Source organism: Nannobrachium achirus, assembly GCF_963921795.1.
Source record: "Nannobrachium achirus genome assembly, chromosome: 12".
Classification (NCBI taxonomy): Eukaryota; Metazoa; Chordata; class Actinopteri; order Myctophiformes; family Myctophidae; genus Nannobrachium; species Nannobrachium achirus.
The window spans coordinates 49,628,978-49,648,849 of NC_137832.1; the positions used below are offsets into that span (position 1 = coordinate 49,628,978).

Below are 19,872 nucleotides of genomic sequence, written 5' to 3' on the forward strand. Positions count from 1 at the left end.
TGTGTGTGTGTGTGTGTGTGTGTGTGTGTGTGTGTGTGTGTGTGTGCGCGCGCGCGTGCATCCCAACATTGTTGATGATTTGTGTGTGTATCCCCAATGTTGATGTGTGTGTGTTTATTCATTTTTTATTTTGTGTTTGTGCATCCCCTGGATCGTGTGTGTGTGTGTGTGTGTGTGTGTGTGTGTGTACCACCAAAGCAGGACTGGACCATGTGGTGATGAGAGCAGTGTGCCATGCAGAGGAGACACAGCAGCAACACGGATGGCATGCCCTCAGAAAGGTGGGGAGAGGAAATCACACACATAGGCAGGGGTGAACAGGAACGAATGACCAGTACTGTACTTAAGTGTGTCCGGGTAGCTCAGTTGGTAGAGCTCCCGGCCTTGGACATCAAGGTCATGAGTTCGATTCCACTCAAGGGTGTGCATTACCGTGGTTAACGACACCACAGCGTTGTTGCAGGAAGGAAGTGGAGCCAAGTTCCGTAAGCAGCGCTTATGGTAGAATCATAATATTGCGATTATACAACAATTACCCTTAAACTAAAAGTGAGTCAACTCTATTCTCTCGAAATGTATACATTTTAATGTCAGATTTAGCTACTGAACATCCCATGAAAACTGCTTGCGTATCTGCTTAGTAGCATAGTGCTGGGACAGGACACAGCTGGCACAGCTGATAATTTTTTGAACGGTGGTCACACCACTCCTATACGGAGCTTTGTGTGTATGTGTGTCTGTCTGTATGTAGCCTGCAATACCTTTGCTGACCACACACACACACACACACACGTTAAGGGAGGGGTGCTGTTGTGCAGGCCAGGCACACTGACACTCACACACACGCACGCCACGGTATCCCCACATTTTGATACAAAATAAAATAAATCCCTTGTCTAATGGTTTGGTTTCAATGCCTCCCATACAGGAGTCGTAGCCAAACCCTAGGGTCAGAGAGCAGCCTGGATGAGGGAGGCGTGTTCGACTGCCTGAAGCCCGAATCGTCCACCTCCCCCCAGCAGCTCTTCTCTGGCCTGGTGGGCGTCCCCTCCGGCTCTGTCTCCTCTGCAAACTTCCAGGCAGCCGGCCTGGTCCTGGGCTCGCCCCCGGACGTCTTCATTCAGATGACCACCTCGACCAGGGCGGGGGAAGAGGGCGGCTCCCATCGCACCGAGGGCGGCTCCTTCCTCGCCCGGCCCTCGCAGCCGCACCACCACCACCACCACTTCCACCACCAGCCCCTGCAGCACCGCACCTCCTCCCTCCTGCAGCAGGCCACGGGGGCGTCCAGCGGATCCGAGAGGCACGGCTCCTCCCGGGAGGAGGGCCAGGAGGACCCGTCCACGCCGGCCCCGGCCCTGTCCGAGCTGAAGGCGGTGGTCACATGGCTCCAACGTGGCTTCCCGTTTATCCTCATCCTCGTGGCCAAAGTCTGCTTTCAGCATAAGCTAGGTTTGATTCATTGAATATTTTATTAGACAGAAATGAAAAAACAGCACGAGTACAGTCAAAACACTTTCTCTAAAAGGATTGCATGAAAAAAGTCCTTGTGGTCTTGTTTCCATTAGGTTTCTAGGTATTCAATTCATCAACATATAAAGTAGCACTAAAAAACATTCAATAAGATCACAAGTATAAAACAATATGTACAAAGTAGAGAAAAAAAGGGGGGGGGGGGAGTGATCACTTCTCTAAGAGAGACGTGATAACTACCTCCCCCATTGGCCTCTTGATAAAAAGGTAAACCGATATGTTCTGTACTAGTACTAATTATACAGAACTACTGGCCCGTACCGATGGCCTAGCAGTCTGGGCAGCTAAGCTCAAAAGTAGCCTGACAGTGCACCGCGAGTCCCGTTCCAGACAATCTTTACTGCATTCTCTCCCCATCTCTCAAGATATATACTGTATGTGTCTCTACAGTAGTCACATCACACGTTTACAAGCATAAAAGAGTGGGTTAGAGAAAGAAAGAAACAGAAAAACAGGTCAAGTATGTTGAGCATGAGCAGAGTAAAATAGGGTGCATGGTTAAAAGTAGCAATGGAATGAGACATTAAAAATAGCAACCGATCTAAAAACATATGTATGGTACATCACTGAAAGAAGAAGCAGATATATCAGATGTTTTAACAGTTTTAGTTTTATTGCATGCCTATCTGGCCTGGATGGTCCCATCTTTTGTGATCCTTCCTAAGGTTTCTCTTTTCTTTAATTGCAGAGAGTTTTACAATTGAGACTATTACGAATATGTTTGAGTTGAGTTTTCAAGTGCAGATGGTGGTGTGGTAGTGTTGGTTGTGGTTAAGTGACAGCGTTGCATGTCTCTCTGTCTCTGGCAGGTATTGCTGTATGTGTGGGGATGGCCAGCACGTTTGCCTTTGCCAATTCAACATTTAAACACCAGGTTTCTTTGCGGGTAATGATGAGTAACATTTATTTTAACCTTTTACTCTGTACTTAAGATAACATTTTTACAGTGGATGGCAATATTTAATTTAAACATTGTGTGTGAACATTAATACTATGCCACCAGCCAAATATCGTCTAGATTTTGACTGTGGGGTTGTCTTCAGAGCCAGGCACTTTGGCGGGTGACCAGTAGGGTGGATCTTAAATTACCTTTTTTAGATTTTCTTGAGTCTCACCCCCCAATTATGTTCCAATGTACAAAAAAATTTGGTTGAATTTCAAGCATATTTAGAGGTAGCTCAATCAAGTCAAAGATTGTACATTTTATTGGTCAAAATCGAATTGCACTGCAGGCACATTTAAGTTATACATTACACATTATTCTTATACTAAGCACAGAAATTATATTTTTTAAGCTTACAAATCTAAACACAAATCTGATTACATGTTTGTCATATGTCAAACCAGAATTAATGTATTGTAGGAAATAGCAAAGCAAAGAATGACAATTGCTATTTTTCATTTAACATGCACAATGACATGTCTTTATTGCACACTCTTCAATCATACTCACAACACACAACAAGCACACAGCCCCACTTCCTTGTTTACCCCCAAAAACCCCAAAAGTCACTGCAGTATAGCAATTCAGTAGTTACTGATCAATTAAAGTTTGTTTACGGCTATCGGGATACTTGTGCCGATGGTTCTGCACAATTTGCAGCAAGTATTGGAGTTGGGACTCATCTTTAGTAATGAGACCACAATATTCTTGTATTAGGTCAACCCCACGCTCTGCATGATCATTGACAACATTCATTGCCTTCACTACAGCCAGAGCTTCTTGGTAGTCTACCCTGGGCTCCCACTCATCGGGATCAACGTCAAGGAAGTCATCTGGGAGATCCATCATTTTGAAAAGCACTTCAATGTTCTTCCTTGCAATTGTTCCAAGGTCAACAGTAATTCTCAGTTCATGATCTTCATTTCCATCTTTCATGGCTCTCACCATCAGCCTCTTCGTTTGCGCGCTCACTTGACTGTCAAACAATGCAAGTCCGACAATCTCTGGAGCAAAATACCATAAGTGATTGGAACACTTTTGAGAAGCAGCTTTAGACACCTCAGCATTTATTGATGAATATTCCAGCAACGATTTTAACAGCTGCCAAGTAATTTAGTGGAGCGCTGACAGCAACAGGTGCCATCATCCATGCCTTCACATAATTGCAAACTGCAAAAATGCACAAATCCATGCATGCTTTTTCTTCCCTGAAGGTCAGTTTGAATTGGCCATGAAACATCCAGATCTTCATACAATAAATAACCTTTGCCATCCAACGGGCATGATGGGTAGCTCCTGGAGCTCTGAACCGGATACCTTGAGCAACGAGGTATCCGGTTCATCAATAAATGCTGAGGTGTCTAAAGCTGCTTCCCAAAAGTTTTCCAATCACTTATGGTGAACAGGGGCATATGAAGAGAATTACTGTTGACCTTGGAACAATTGCAAGGAAGAACATTGAAGATTTTTTCCAAGGTGCTTTGAGTGGGAGCCCAGGGAGGACTACCAAGAAGCTCTGGCTGTAGTGAAGGCGATGAATGTTGTTAATGATCATGCAGAGTGTGGGGTTGACCTAATACAAGAATATTGTGGTCTCATTACTAAAGATGAGTCCCAACTCCAATACTTGCTGCAAATTGTGCAGGACTATCGGCACAAGTATCCCGATAGCCGTAAACAAACTTTAATTGATCAGTAACTACTGAATTGCTATACTGCAGTGACTTTCGGGGGTTTTGGGGGTAAACAAGGAAGTGGGGCTGTGTACTTGTTGTGTGTTGTGAGTATGATTGAAGAGTGTGCAATAAAGACATGTCATTGTGCACGTTAAATGAAAAGTTGCAAATTGTCATTCTTTGCTTTGCTATTTCCTACAATACATTAATTCTGGTTTGACATATGACAAACATGTAATCAGATTTGTGTTTAGATTTGTAAGCTTAAAAAATATCATTTCTGTGCTTAGTATAAGAATAATGTGTAATGTATAACTTAAATGTGCCTGCAGTGCAATTCGATTTTGACCAATAAAATGTACAATCTTTGACTTGATTGAGCTACCTCTAAATATGCTTGAAATTCAACCAAATTTTAACCAAAGCAGTTTTTTGTACATTGGAACATAATTGGGGGGTGAGACTCAAGAAAATCAGAAAAAGGTCATTTAAGATCCACCCTAGTGACCAGGCATCATTAAAATCGACTATTCCATTTTTAATTTCCAATTTGGCTTGTGATATTCTGTAAGTGGCAGGTTAATATTGCAATCCATTAGCTGGTGGACACATGGACAAAGAAAGTTAACTGAATGTAAAGTAGAGTTCTCAATTTCTGCCCGAACCCGACTGTACCTGAACCCGACCCGACATTTAGGGTAGGTTAGGGCCTAAAATGTATGCTAATTAGTCGGGCCAGGCAGGGCCTCGGGCTCAATGAAAAAATTAAAGATATGTTTTTATTATTTTATTACTATTAACTCTTTTTCACTATCTGTGAAAGAGTTCTCAAATTCTTTCCAAACCCGACCATACCTGACCCTACCCAACGTTTTCGGGCCGGGAAGGGCCTAAAATGTATGCTAACTAGTTGGGCTAGATAGGGCCTCAGGCCCATTGAGAACTCTGATGTAAATCTACTGAACTCCAAGTCATCCTACAGTATAATAACACTACCTGTGTCCTGTCCTTGTTCAGGAGGAGCGCTCCGTGTTCGCTGCCCTGTGGATCATGATTTTCCTTGCAGGGAACATAGTGTATCTCAACTACACATTCAGTCAAGAGGAGCTTTATAACAGGTACAGTAGAGTCAGTGGTGGAAGCAGGTATTGTTATTAGATCTTTATTGTTTGTCACATTTTATGTTCCTGGTTTAGTTTTTACTTTAATTTGCCATTTTTTGATTTTCATGTCCATTTCTTTTAGGAAGTGTTCCCGTTCATGTCTATTCTTGTCCTGTGAGTATTTTGTGTTAATTTTATTGATTCGTTTTTAAATTCCTTTTTGCCATATTTTCTGTTAGGTTAACTAAAATCTAAAATTACACAGATGCTTTTCCCGGAATTTGAATGAGTTATTATGCTGTACGGTATATCAATGAATCAACCCGGAATAATATATTTTTCTTTTTATAATCGACTAAATCGATGATTAGCCACTTATTTAGCCCTATTTTATATTTCATCATACAACAGTGTTGCGCACAAATACTGAAACTAGACAATCTACAAGCTCATGGCCATGAGTGAGCTTGTAGAACTGCTACTGTTGCTCTAAAGAAAATCTACATTTAAAATGTACCCCCAAAATCGATGCTCTTATTAAAATATAATCAATTAAATCTAGTAGTTTTACTACAGTAACTGTTGCTTGCAGCCATGTTTTCTGTTTTATGTTCTGTTACTCCCCATCCTGTCCATCTTCCATTAAGACCTCAGTGTTGTTTGTCATCTCAGTCGGGCAGAAACCTTGTATCTCCATGATTCAATTTCTTTCTTTCTTTGTAAGTTCATGCCCTATTACTTACTTAACCTTATGACAGTGTCACGCAAAAGAAGAAAAGTTTGTATTTGGGTGAACTATACCTAAGTCTGTCTGTGGATTTTATAAATATTAAACCAGTGAAAAAAAGTATTAACAAGAGCTGGTGACAAAAAAAAAAACTGCTGTATATTGGATCTATTGGAACACAGTTTCTTTTTTTTTATTTTTTTTTATTACATTTCCTGTAATCATTTTGGACATTGGAGTGTTCCACCCGTCAGTGACGTCATAACATGTTGATATTTTGTGTCCTTCCAGTCTCATGTTTGCAAAGCCCAACATCAACAGCTTTGACTTCTTTGACCTGATCTGGGCGGTGGGCATCACTGACTTTGTCCTCAAGTACTTCACCATCAGCCTGAAATGCTTTGTCCTCTTCCTGCCCAAGATCCTGCTGGCCTTCAAGTCCAGGGTAGGACATGATCCGATCCATCATGCATGCTCTTGCTCAGGTTTCACTAGGCCAGTGGTTCCCAACCTGTGGGCCACATAATTGGCAAACCCCAACCGTTTTATTGATAATATAGCATTAAAATAATAATAATAATCAGTTGTTTTTTATTAGCATTACTTTTTTTTTTTTTTTTCAAACAATAGCCTGAGTAGACGATGAAATGACCCAATTCTTTTTGAAGAATGGAAATATCCCTTTAATTCTGAAAAACACGCCTTGAGATTTTGACAAAGCGTTAACGCTGGCAGTGATATAGTGGCGCCCCCGTGGTTGAGTAATGAGCAGGTGATTGCCACTGTTGAGGACAGAACCTTGTGGACTTACGCAAAGAGGAAAGGAAACTATGGCGAAATGAGTTTGGGAGACTGCACCGCGGTAATGGGAACTGCTACAGGGCCACAGTGTGAGGCTGATTTGTATTCATAGGGTTTGAAATGGTACTGTATGCCTAAGGTGAGCTTTTTGGAGTCTTACCATGTTGTGCACGCGTGTGACTGTGTATCAGTGCTGTGATCGCCATGGCCCAAGGCAATAGAATGTTTTTATGTGGTACTAGGGTGGACACACACACACACACACACACACACACACACACACACACACACACTGTGAGGGGCTGTGAGGATATTTTAGGTTTTATGGCCACACAAGGTTGGTGTTACACCTGCATGGCACTAGAAGTGTGTGTGTGTGTGTGTGTGTGTGTGTGTGTGTGTGTGTGTGTGTGTGTGTGTGTGTGTGTGTGTGTGTGTGTGTGTGTGTGTGTGTGTGTGTGTGTGTGTGTGTGTGTGTGTGTGTGTGTGTGTGTGTGTGTGTGTGTGTGTGTGTGTGTGTGTGTGTGTGGGGTTTAGAGGGGGTTTGCACTACATGGACTATTTGGATGAAATTTTCCACTGATAAACAGAGCAACAGGCCAATCTGAACCGAGGCAGTCTGTGACTGAGCTCATTTTCCCCGGGGGGCATTAGCATGGGTGAGGTCATACCTCCTCCCTTGAGCTGGACTATTACCTGTACCCTCCACTTTGACACTGTGGGGGGAAAACGTACTAACATATTTTACTTAACTTAACTAAAAGTATCAATACTGCAATGTAGAAAATACTAGAAATACGGATGTTGATGGACAAAGTAAAAGTCCGGAAATTAAATTCAAAATGTACTTGAGCAAAAGTCTGAAAGTATTGGCATCAAAATGTACTTAAAGTACCAAAAGTAAAAGTACAAAAATATTTGAAAATAGCAGATCTACAAGCTCACAATCCGTCGACGTGACTATAAAGTGGTTCATGTTAATGTGGTATGTTTTATAATATCGTTAATGTATATCTGCAAAGTAATTAGTAACTAAAGCTTTCAAATAGTTGTAGTGGAGTACAAGTACAATATTTGCCTCTGAGATGTAATATATCTCCACAATGGCCTGGGAACGCCAGTTGTTATACTCCCGGAGGGAGTGGAGGAAGTTGCTCAGGATAGGGAACTCTGGAAATCTCAGTTTGAACTCTTACCCCCACGATCGATTCTGGATAAACGGTTGAAGATGGATGGATGTAGTGGAGTAAAATTATTCAAAATTGGAAATACAAATTCCTTAAAACTGCACTTAAGTACAGTACTAAATGTACTTAGTTACTTTCATGCCACACACACACACACACACACACACACACACACACACACACACACACACACACACACACACACACACACACACACACACACACACACACACACAGTGTTGGACGTGCACAGGCTCAGCTCTGGCTCTTCACACTACTGCTCTCTCGCCTAAGCCAGGACCTACAGTACAGAGTCGTGCCAACAGCCTCATTACCGCATCCATTCGAGGACATGCTAACAATCCCACAACGTAAACACTGCCGTCAGCGCTAGGTCTCGTGAGTGATAGCACGCTAGTCAAAGTCAGGCCCAAGACAGAGAGAGAGAGAGAGAGAGAGAGAGAGGGATGAGATGCAGGAGCTTGCTTAGATCTCCCTCGGCATCCATTTATTGGTATCTATGTAATAACATTGATGCCGTGCTGTGGCTAAAACTATATTTGTTTCATAATAGTTTGGTCTCATGAACAGCTTTGTGTTGATTTTATGTTAGTAAGGCGAAGGGTAAATTCTTACTCTCTGAGTTACATTTAGACTCAACATTTTCGTGTATGTACCTTTTTAGTAGGATTTAATCAAGTGTCTGAAGCTGAGTGAGCTATAGCTCAACAGGAGCACATGACGTGTACTGTATGTATACATGCGTTTGTGCATGCATCGCGTGTGTTTTCTGTGATCGAGAGCTCGGTCACAGTGCTGAAAGGGAACAAAGCAGGAAACTCCTATCAGTAGAGTAGGGTCCTGCTGCTGTAGAGTGAACTCAAACTCCCTGGCTCGGCTCCAAGCTTTAGATTTGACAGGTTTCTTTGCGTGGGCGTGATGGGCACAGTGGGATGCAGGGTTGAGAGGGACAATAAGGAAGATGAATTGCCCACTAGCAGAGGTCTGCCTCTGCTACCAACCTGGCTGCTTCAGGCTCTTTACCCACAAGTCATCAATCTTTGTCAGCCGGAATCCAGGAAGTCATTATGCAAGCTGGGGTGCCACGGGCGCCATCGGGGAATCAAGTTTGCCTTTCGTTTTGGGCATCTCCTTGCTTTTTAGCCGTTCCCCGGTTCCACTTAATGTACTTTGCGGCGGCAGGGACTTATTCGGAAGTTCGTTTCTGACTCTGCGTTGACGGGTGGCCCTTTTTTAAAAGGCGACTGGCAGCCCCCCGTAGGGCTAGGCTTGATGTGGGTACTGGGTAGCAGGTGGAACACGCCACTGCCAGTTCCCCTTGCAGTGTGGGGAAATTGCCTGTACTGCTGTGAAGCTGCAGAGCCTTGGACAGTGGCCATGTTTGGGCTGGAGGCATGCTGTTTTAAGCTCTTCCCACTGCATGACTCTTGACTAGATAGAAGAGGACCTGGAGGCTACCTGGTCTCTGTGCTTTGTGGGCAGTCAGGTGAAAGACTGAATACATATTGGTCTAATTAAGTATTAAAGGAGCTGCTGTGTCCGTTGTTTAGAACCTTTGAGTTCTTCAAACGGCTGAGATTTCTCCCAACTTTTCTTGTTTTCTTTACAGAAGCCCTGCCAGTACTACAGATACAGTTTGTAACTAACTAGAGATGGGAAGCAGGTTGGAGTCTATTCAGAATGAATAGAGTGAATGTGAACACAGCTTCTGAACCATTCTTTGCCCCATGGTCCCTGAACTAAATATTGAACCCGATCTTCACAAGAGAGACAAATCAAGAGAAAATCTACTTTATTATTGAGTAGGCTACTTGACAGGTTTCCTGTACTTACTAGTCACAGGCATATTTACACCCCCTCTAGAAGAAACAGCTGCCTGTACTCTGTACTTGTGGGATTTCTACTTACTGTGTGTGTGTGTGTGTGTGTGTGTGTGTGTGTGTGTGTGTGTGTGTGTGTGTGTGTGTGTGTGTGTGTGTGTGTGTGTGTGTGTGTGTGTGTGTGTGTGTGTGTGTGTGTGTGTGTGTGTGTGTGTGTGTGTGTGTGTGTGTGTGTGTGTGTGCGCGCGCGCGCGCGTTCATGCATTCCCAGGGTAAATTCTACCTATTGATTGAAGAGCTGAGCCAGCTGTTTCGGGCCCTGGTCCCCATCCAGCTGTGGTACAAGTACATCATGGGAGATGACCCGTCCTCCAGCTACTTCCTGGGAGCCTCGCTCATCATCATCTACAGCCTCTGCAAGGTGACCTTTGACCCTCTGCCAATCCATTGGAGATCGACTTTATGCTGACGTTATTATATCGTCACTGTCGGGTGAAACATTGGCATGTCAACCGTTACTTATGCAGATAATTAATGATTACCAGTGTTCCAATGTAGTTAGTATTTAGTCAGAAGCTCTTATTAATGCATTCATTATTTATACAATCTGCAGTCAAACTTAAACTTTTAACTTTTTTTGTTGTTGTTGAACAAAGCAGACAAAGAGCACGCTTTGTTCCCTGTGGAGGCACAAAGAGTTACCTAAAATGATTGGTTTAGGTATATGAAAAAAACAAAAAAAAACATGAATTCAATTCTCCATGGGGTGCTTAATTGATAGAACATTTTTTCATTTGGTGGCGAACTATCCCTTTAAGTAGGGTGAGTTCATTCCTGTCCTGGACTGAGCATGTAATAATGCTGCTCTGCAGTCTGGTATCTCCCATGGTCAGGTCAGATAGTGAGGTGTAGTGAAAGCATGTAGAATTGAAACAAGTGTGGTCTGACGGTATTTTTGTATTTGTATACAGTAGCACTATACAGAAGGGGTGCACATTACTGTATATAGTTTCAGCATGGACATTGCAATGTATACACGTGCAATTGTGACACTGCAAAATGTAGCTATTGCAAGTTGATCCAGTCTGTAAAATGTAGCTATGGCAAGTTGATCCAGTCAGTCACATTGTACTACCAAAACCTCCACGGGCTGTCTGTGCGTCAGTCACACTTTTGCCCTGCTCATATCTCCACAACCGTTGCCCCCATCCATGCCACATTTTGCACACACACTCCTTGACTGCCAAACTACAACCTCCAAGGACCCCCGGAGCCCCAGGGACCCCCGGGTCCCTGGGGGACCCCCAGATGTTAAAAATGACCAAATGTGCTCGTCACACTTTTCCCCTGCTTATATCTCCGCACCCGTTGACCCGATCCATGCCAGATTTTACACACGCACTCCTTGCCTGCCAAACTACAACCTCCAAGGACCCCCGGAGTCCCAGGGACCCCCAGGTCCCTGGGGGACCCCCAGATGTAAAAAATGACCAAATGTGCAAAAATGACCAAATGACCACCCCAACGGGGCTGCTCACGGGGAATTCCCGGGGACCACCGACTCCTGGTGCTCCAGAACGGATGCAAAAGTGGTGGCGCCCCCAGTGGAGGACCCCCTGCCACTGCAGCGCACATAAAATGCCGTAACTCGGGCTAGGAGCGTCCGGGACAGCCGGGGCCGGTACCTATTCGTCCGCCAAGGCAACGCGGAGACCCCACCCCTCATTTCTCACATGGCCCTATTCTAGCGCCACCTTCAGGCCCATTTTTAAAACACATTTTTGGACACTGCTCCTACAGTTTTTGCCCTAAAATCACAAATATCACTACACAGCATGTCTACACTCATGTCATCAACATGGATCAGGAAGATTTTGGAAAAACACATTTTTGCCCTATTTGTGGAGATAAGCCACCTACGGTCGCTTATCTCCCGATTAGGGAGTCTTACTGGTATAATAACACTTAACTTCGGCCACAAGTTTAGCACTTTCAATAACAAATGACACTGATCTACCGACCTCATGCCATCGGTGTGAAGATACAGAACCCTGAAGTGGTAAAAGGTTAGTTTTGTTGTATTCAAACAGACTTTTGAAGACAAATCTGTTCTTCGGGGACGATAAACATTATTATCATTTCATTATCATTTCTTGATGGGAAACAAAAACTAGCAAGGTTTAACATTTTCTTGGCTAATCTGTAAGAAAAACCGTTTGGTGCATCTGATGAATGACAATGATTTAATGACATCTCTGTAGCTGGCCTTGTACACACATTATGCATCAATCAGAGTAATGAACAACTAAACATAGGCGAGCATTCTGCAACAATAGAACATTTGGTGAAAATAGCAAATCTACAAGCCCACAGCATGACTTGTTGCGGCTGTAGGCTACGGGGTAATATATGTAACTGTATGAATGTGGCTGTACTGAACATATTATGTAAGTGTATGGAAGTGAATTTGTGGCCCATTGAAAAGGATTGTTTATGATCCATAGAAGCCCTTCCATGGATAAGTAAAGGTTATAAAAATGTATGGCAAAGCGATGCTCTCAGTTCAAGCACCAACAATATAATCACAACATCTCCAGTTCAAGTCTACATCAGGGATACTTTTTGCGTGTATCTAATTTCTCTGCTCATTTGCATTTTTGTCATTCTTCACTTGACAAGTGTGTGATGCTAAGACACTGGGTTGAAAACTAATTTGAAATTTAGAAAAAAGATTTGTGGTATGAGAGTTTTGTCCCTCTTGATAAGCTTTTTTCCCCCCTTCTTGCAGTCCTTTGATATCTGTGGTCGTGTATCTGCTATACGGAAAGCCCTCACCATCCTGTGCAGCTCTCAGGTAAGATGCAATGACGTCCTTGCATGTTTTTCATTGCAACTAAATTCATCAACAACTAGCATTATGAGAAGTGATATCTAGCCGCTGCATTCTATCTCCAATGTTTTGGAGCTATTTGGCTGATAAGCCAAGATTATATTCAGTATTCTGCCTTATGTGCCTCATAACATTTTTAATGGTTTGGCCCCACACTTCATGCCCATACATGTGACTTAGTGTGATCTCATTCTGTGAACTAAAAAACCTCAAGAACATCCTGGAGAATGTACTGTACCATTTGGTCAGACTGCATTCTGGCAGTCAGCTTTCTCTGTGAAAACCACAACTCTGGATGACATGAAGAGTTGTAGTTCCATCTGTACTTTTAAAGCCAAATTTAAAATGTCTGCTAAAAGCCAGCTGTAACCATCTCATGGGCCTCTCATGTACGCAAATAACGTTTAATTTGACAAGGCCTTTACACTTGAACATTTTCTTGTGATGTGCAACTTTGTATTATGTATACAATATACAGAATACAATTTTTTAATTTTTATGTTTTATTGTTTGTTGAGCTGTGTTGTTTTAATTGTGAACTGCCAAAGGGAATGCAGAATAAAAAAGTATAAGTGAAATCTGGTACAGTACATCAAATCGTAACATTTATGTTTAACAATGTACATGGTCTCTTACAAATAAAATAAATGTAATTATTTACAACCCGCTCGATGCTGAAGTTAATTACATGCAACTCTGGTGTTTTGTCTGCTCCAGAGTTATGGCGTGCGAGCCAGCAGCCAGCAGTGCAGCGAGGCGGGAGACGTGTGTGCTATTTGTCAGTCTGATTTCAGAGAGCCTGTAGCCCTCATCTGTCAGGTAAGAAAAGCTCAATGACCGATGAAGGAGTTGAGACCACACATTGTAATTGAACTCAGGGTGTCAACTGTTGTGTTGAACTCACCACATCATCCACCATACTAATGGTTCAATTTCCTGCCCGCATATAACTACAGTAATCCCCCCCCCCCCCCCCCATCATAACCATCTGAGCTGCCACCAGCTGGGTGAAGCTAAAACTGAATTTCACCCGTGGCATTATTAAGTTCTACCAAGAAATAAAAGACTAAATGAGACAAATTGTGAAGTTACAGTATCATAGAAAGATAGATGGTGCATTTTCCCTGTGTGAGAAGCATATATATATACAGTATATGCTGGGATACTGTCTGTCTCATATTACCAATACTCATTTACAGTCCTATTAAGGATACAGCGTTTATAATGCATGTTGCACCGTTTCTCCCCCTATCTTTGCTCTCCGGCCAGCTAGTGATTTATGATAGTTTAGTTGGTTACCACAACAGAGAGGCGAAGGTTCCAGTTGTTGCTGTCAATTTTCTTCCATCCTTTTGACAATAATGAACTTATTTTCCATTGGCTCCTGCTTTTAACTGTTCCACTGTAAGCATGGCAACAGTATTTCTCATAACTTCCATCTGTAACCATGGAGTCAGAACTGCCTAAATCAGTGATTCTTTCTCAACCTTTTTAATTTCAAGGACCCCCAGTTTTAGGCCACGGACCCCCATTTGATCTGTCGGTCCCCAATATACACTGTAAAATATTCAATGTTAATTGAACTCTGGAAGCCTTATGGGTCCATTTGGTTCAATTTGTACACTCCTTTACAGACCCGTAAGGGTATATCACCTAATTATAATTTATCTTTGTAGTTGAGAACCAGTTCCCTAATGCACAAAGGGCGCTCTACTTGTTAGTTCCAGATACTTTGTTTAAAATGCTCTTCTGCAGGGCTGCAAAACAACAAATCAATCAATATACCGTCAGTCCTTGTTTGTCTCAACAACACACACTGGCACCAGTCTTTAATGTTCAGTTCATTTAACTTTCTGAGTTACAGACCTGTAAGGGTCTATTTGGTTCGTAGACTTTCAGTTAAATTAATTAACAGTTAAAAACAAACAAGAGTTGTTTGAGAAAATATGGGGGAAATTTACTCTGTATATCAAGGGCTATGATCTTTCTCACGTAATAATCAGGAGTAGGGTAATCACACTCTCTGCAGTCATTAGTTCGGCCTCGTGGCATAGGACTCAATGGGTGTTACTGGTATATGTGCTCTTATTTTAATATTTATTTAATACTTTCATATGTTGTGTTAGTAGTATGTCTTTTATTTGAATTTTTTGTTGTTGTTTTTGTATGTTGTGTCATCTAAGTTATTGTATTCCAGTTTGTATTTGTATTGTCATGTATCTGTTGTTATGTCTGTCTTAAAAAAAAAGAAAAAGAAAACAAACCTTGTTTAAAAAAATGAACACAGGATTTTATTGAGAATGTTTTTGAAAATATTTCTGTCTGCAGAACATTTTTAACAGATCACACAAATTATGTCCACAATGCTTCCTTGCTCTTGGTAAACAGAATGTGTGTTATTTCTTTTGTCCCTCCACCCAGCACGTGTTCTGCGAGGACTGTCTGTGTCTGTGGTTGGACCGGGAGAGAAGCTGCCCGCTGTGTCGCTCTGCTGTCGTTGAAACCCTGCGTTGCTGGAAGGATGGCACCACCTCTGCACACTTCCAGATCTACTAACACTGCTGCTCCGTAGGCCCCTGATTAGGGCTGTCACGGTTAGGACATTTGACATGACGATGAATTTTCTCTCAAATAACTGCGATTAACGATTTAATTGTGTTTTTGTCGTTGACAATTACATTTCTGTTTGGCTTTTAGGCTTTGAAATTGCACATGATAGATATGACACATAACCTAAATATACAAAGAAATTACTGAGATATTTGGCAACTTTATATTTAAAAAAGAACATTGATAGTGGAAGTAGCCGATCTACAAGCTCACAACACATGGTATCGCGACACGTTGTGAGCTTGTGGATCTGCTATTTCCACTATATTTTTACTTTAAAAAATATGTATGAACATTTTTCAACATGGAAACGATTATGACTATTATGAAAAATAATTTGACGGTTATGTAATAATTGTGACAGCCCTACCCCTGATGATACACGTCGTATCACCTTTTTTCATCAACGTCAACTGACAACATAAACGTCAACAAGCAACATGGTGAGACACAGGGCTCCGACTCAAATGAAATGTTTTTGTCATAGTATTCCCATAATGCAATTTTAGATCAATACTTATTTCACTTTCCAATAGAAAAGTGAAATGTCAACATGGAAATTTGTTTATTGATACAAAAAGTGAACTTTTATTTGAAAATATCCAATCTACAAGATGCAACACATGAACTTGTAGATTGGTTCGTTTTGGAATGTGACACGACACGAGTATAAATTGAACCTGTAATCTGTAACATTTATGTCCTACTTACTCGAGATCAAACCTGGGTGTCCTGTGCAAGCGGCAAAATTCCTACTCCTGAGCTAACACGGAAAGCCTGTTTGGACAGAGGGGATATTATGCCTTGAGCTTCAAGTAATAGCACTTGTCAACCTAGTGTCCCTACCTGACCATGTGATCTTGCTTTCTCAATTGAATAGCAGGGAGACCGTACCTACAACCACCACAGTTGTTAGTTATATTGTATCAACATACTCCGTCATACAGATTAGTCAAAATGACCATTTTATTCTCTATAAAATGTTATGGATTTCAGCTTTAAGCATTATACTCTACCTACGGAATATGACTTGACATTAGGATTTGATATGTAGGTAGGTAGGCCTGTTAGTGTCACAGTGTCAACTGAACTTTCTATGCACAATTTTAAGGTTAAAGTTTGGACATGGCTTGTCGTGCTCAAAATTGGACAATTTATTTTATCACATGCTTGAAAGTGACCCCTCCAACCCAACCACAAGCATGTTGTATTTTTATGAAACAAGTGACACTTATGTTATGATTCACCTACAAGGTGAATCATAACATTACAGCTATAAATAGTAATTTAAGTCCTTTACTAACAAAATATTACTTTTACAGACATTGAATGATGAAGTTTTGTGAAATATTTTGCTTAGTTTTTTTTTTTTATTATAATGGAACTTCTTGGAATTTAACTCTACTATTGAAAATCTGAAGCAGTGCTTTTGATTCTATAGAATTACTTACTATGGATCATGATGCAGTCAGTCATTGCCATGCAGACAGTGCTGCAGATCTGGAAAAGTAACGGAATTATGTATTACTGTTTTCTAGACCTGTAAAGATACTGTGTGCCTTTTTGGTTGGAGAAAGCCTGGAGGTTTTGCTCATAAGTCATGCATACAATACATAAAAAGGCGATGTTCAACAAATATAAAAATCTGTTAATTAAAAAGAGAAGAAAAAAGGAAACCTGTGCATTGTTATCAAAAGATTGTCAACATCTGCACTCTAGTGTTGGTTGTTATTACTACCTGGATGTCAGCTTTCTATCTGAGAAACATTTCTAATTGAAGAAAAGGGCTGCATGGTATATGCAACTTGTTTTAAGTCGGCGGGCGAGAAATAAAACGTGTTTGTTCGTTCTCTATCATATATGGACCAACTTATCCCGACAAACACTACAGCGTTGTAAAATATGTGCCAAAGACGCTGACATGGCATGGGAAAGGCAGTCATCTGCAGGGCAAAAACATGCAAGTCTCACTAACAGTGCTTTGAGGTCACCGCCAAAAAGTCAAGAAAAATACTACTACAAAAACTTGTATTGGTGTTAAAGGAAAACAAAGGTTACAGTAGATTTAGCCTTTATGTGCATTCTTCTTTCAGCTTTAGTGGCAGCCATGTATTTATATTTTCCAGTGCACTGTTCATTTTTATTTGTGTTTTATAAGAACATTTCAGGTATTTGCAAGCTCATTTCTTCTTTTCTATTGAATCAAGGCAGCAGCTTATTTTAGTCTTCCTATCAGATAGTAATGGCAAGCACAAACAAATATTTCTGAAAAGCTTTTTATTAACCTGACTACCGGTACTCAAAATTCATATGAAAGATCTAAGAATTATAAATAGCACATACTTTATAAAAGACAGTTTTAAAAACTATAGTGCACTGCTCACAACAGTTTAGCAATTTTATAAAAACAGCTTATTTTCAGAATCCATGGATAGCACAACAGCATAGCTTATTACTTATGACTGATACCCCAAAATAAATAAGTAAATAAATATTATCCAAATAGCATAATAATAATGATGATAATAATAGGGTAATAAACAGATGTATTTTAAAGCATAGGTTCCGTGGAGTCCCTATCTAAATATTGTAGAAAAACAGACTGGTATATTTACAGATTTCACAGGTTATGTACAGTATAGGCTATAGGCAATTCAAGCTTAAAATGTAAAAAGTAGCCTACAGTGCAATGTGGAGGCCTATGGAATTTGCCATTAATGCAATTACAAAGAATGAAAAACATTAAATCTGCATAATGTTCGACGTCTAATGAACTGAATGTTCGAGTTCTATTTACGATTATGTCCACATTTTAATAAATATAAATTTATAATGTCGCATTGGTGATTTCAGTGATAGGCTAAAGTTTTCCCTTGCATACACTCTCCTGGGAGGATGATCTCATCGTGTTATACTCCGTAGTACAACGGTGTCGCTTGCCAAAAAGAACAGATACACGCTAACCGGCGTTGATCTTTTTGGCAAGCGACACCCTCGTAGTAATCTACGATACAGTAACCTCGTGTCACCAAGCTTTACGATACAGTAAATGGAAGCTTTATCGCTCAGACAGCCGGGGTCTGCAATGATTGTTTGGAGTTAATAATGCGTTATGAAGCATGCACCCCCAAATGGATAGTCCTACAGTAAGTAGTCTTCATGACACTGTTGACACACAATGGTCGGGCACACAGTTCCATTTATGAAAAACATGGTTGGTCCCCCCAAAAAAGGCGACCATGCACCAGGTCAGACAGTCCTTGATGCCCCGCGGACGCAGCGCGTCTGGAGTCTGGACCATGTGGGAAGCGCGTGCATACCCATCAGTGCATGTTCTGTCCTCATGCGTGGTCTTCAAGGCACCATCTATACATAGGATTAGGATATGTAATATACAGTAAATGAATATAAAACATTCTTCCCATCAATCATCAATCAATCAATCAATCGCAATTCCTGGAAATATGACCACCATCAATAATGTGTAAATACCACCTAGCTGACATAAAAAAAAAAAAAAATGGACAAAGTCTTACAAGCGGCTTACATCATTTTTCGGAGGAAAGAATACACTACCTGTGAAATCAATGCACCTGTTGCTGCTAGTGTCGTAGTGTCGTGGCGGCGGGACGCCCTACAGGTGTCACTGCCGTCTCACCAGCAGGATGAGGACGGTGATGTGGATGGCCGCGCATAGGAAGTTTCTGAAGTGTCCCTTATTATTGCTGCTGCAGCCACCGCTGTCACTGTCCCCATGATGTCCACGAGGCGTCCAGCTCTTATCCAACTCGTCCCCGATCCTCCTCAGACGTGAAGCGAGAAGCTGCAGGACGGCGGCGCACGGCGAGGGTCCCTGCTGCGCGCACGCTGTGTCGCCTGTCAGGAGCAGGGGCTGCTCGTTGGGGAGCCAGCACATGATGATGATTGTTTTGTTTACTACAGTCAGCCACAAAAAAACACAAAGCAACAGTTGTGTTGTTGGATAGTCTGTCCTGTAGTTTAGTTCTCCTGGAATTATTATTATGGTCGTCCTTTGCTGTCCTGATCGAATCTGAACTGTGTTTGTGTTAAGCTCACTCACACTCTCTCATTCCCTCTCCTCTCCACTGTATTATTCATTAAAGTGTCACATGGTGTGTGTGGGGTTTACATCATCTGCTCCCAAAAGAGAGAGAGAGAGGGAGAGAGAGAGAGAGGGGCAAGCAATCGTTAACTCTTGAAACGCATCGTCTGGTCTAGTGAGCCTTTGTTTTAATAGGGTGAAATGGGACGTGTATAAGCTATCCTTTTAAATGGACAGCACAACACTTTACATGTTAACAATTTGCCACGCAAACTACATAGAATGCATAATGCATTCTGTTTGTAATAGTGAATAATAACCCCATTATTAACTTAATAATACTGGCCTATGGACAGAAATCGCCCTGTGCGTAAAACCTTCCTATAATGAACGCTGCGGAATTAAAATGTGCGGAACTTATGTACGGTGACGTGTTCCTTCTCGGACTGTTTACAGAGAAGGAATGTTTATGTCCAGAGAGAGACAGAGAGCCAACAG

At 41.6% G+C, this 19,872-nt stretch overlaps 1 protein-coding gene across 1 annotated transcript; it reads left to right on the forward strand.

Moving 5' to 3' along the window:
• Nucleotides 1-234: 234 nt before the first annotated feature.
• Nucleotides 235-15,460, forward strand: rnft2 (ring finger protein, transmembrane 2; the record flags this gene model as incomplete). The annotated part of the gene is made up of 9 exons (XM_080738043.1): nt 235-281; nt 929-1,452; nt 2,343-2,419; nt 5,170-5,270; nt 6,274-6,427; nt 10,083-10,232; nt 12,600-12,665; nt 13,419-13,520; nt 15,123-15,460. 9 exons carry the CDS (start codon nt 235-237, stop codon nt 15,255-15,257), a joined length of 1,356 nt encoding a protein of 451 aa, XP_080594169.1. The 3' UTR covers nt 15,258-15,460.
• Nucleotides 15,461-19,872: the final 4,412 nt, after the last annotated feature.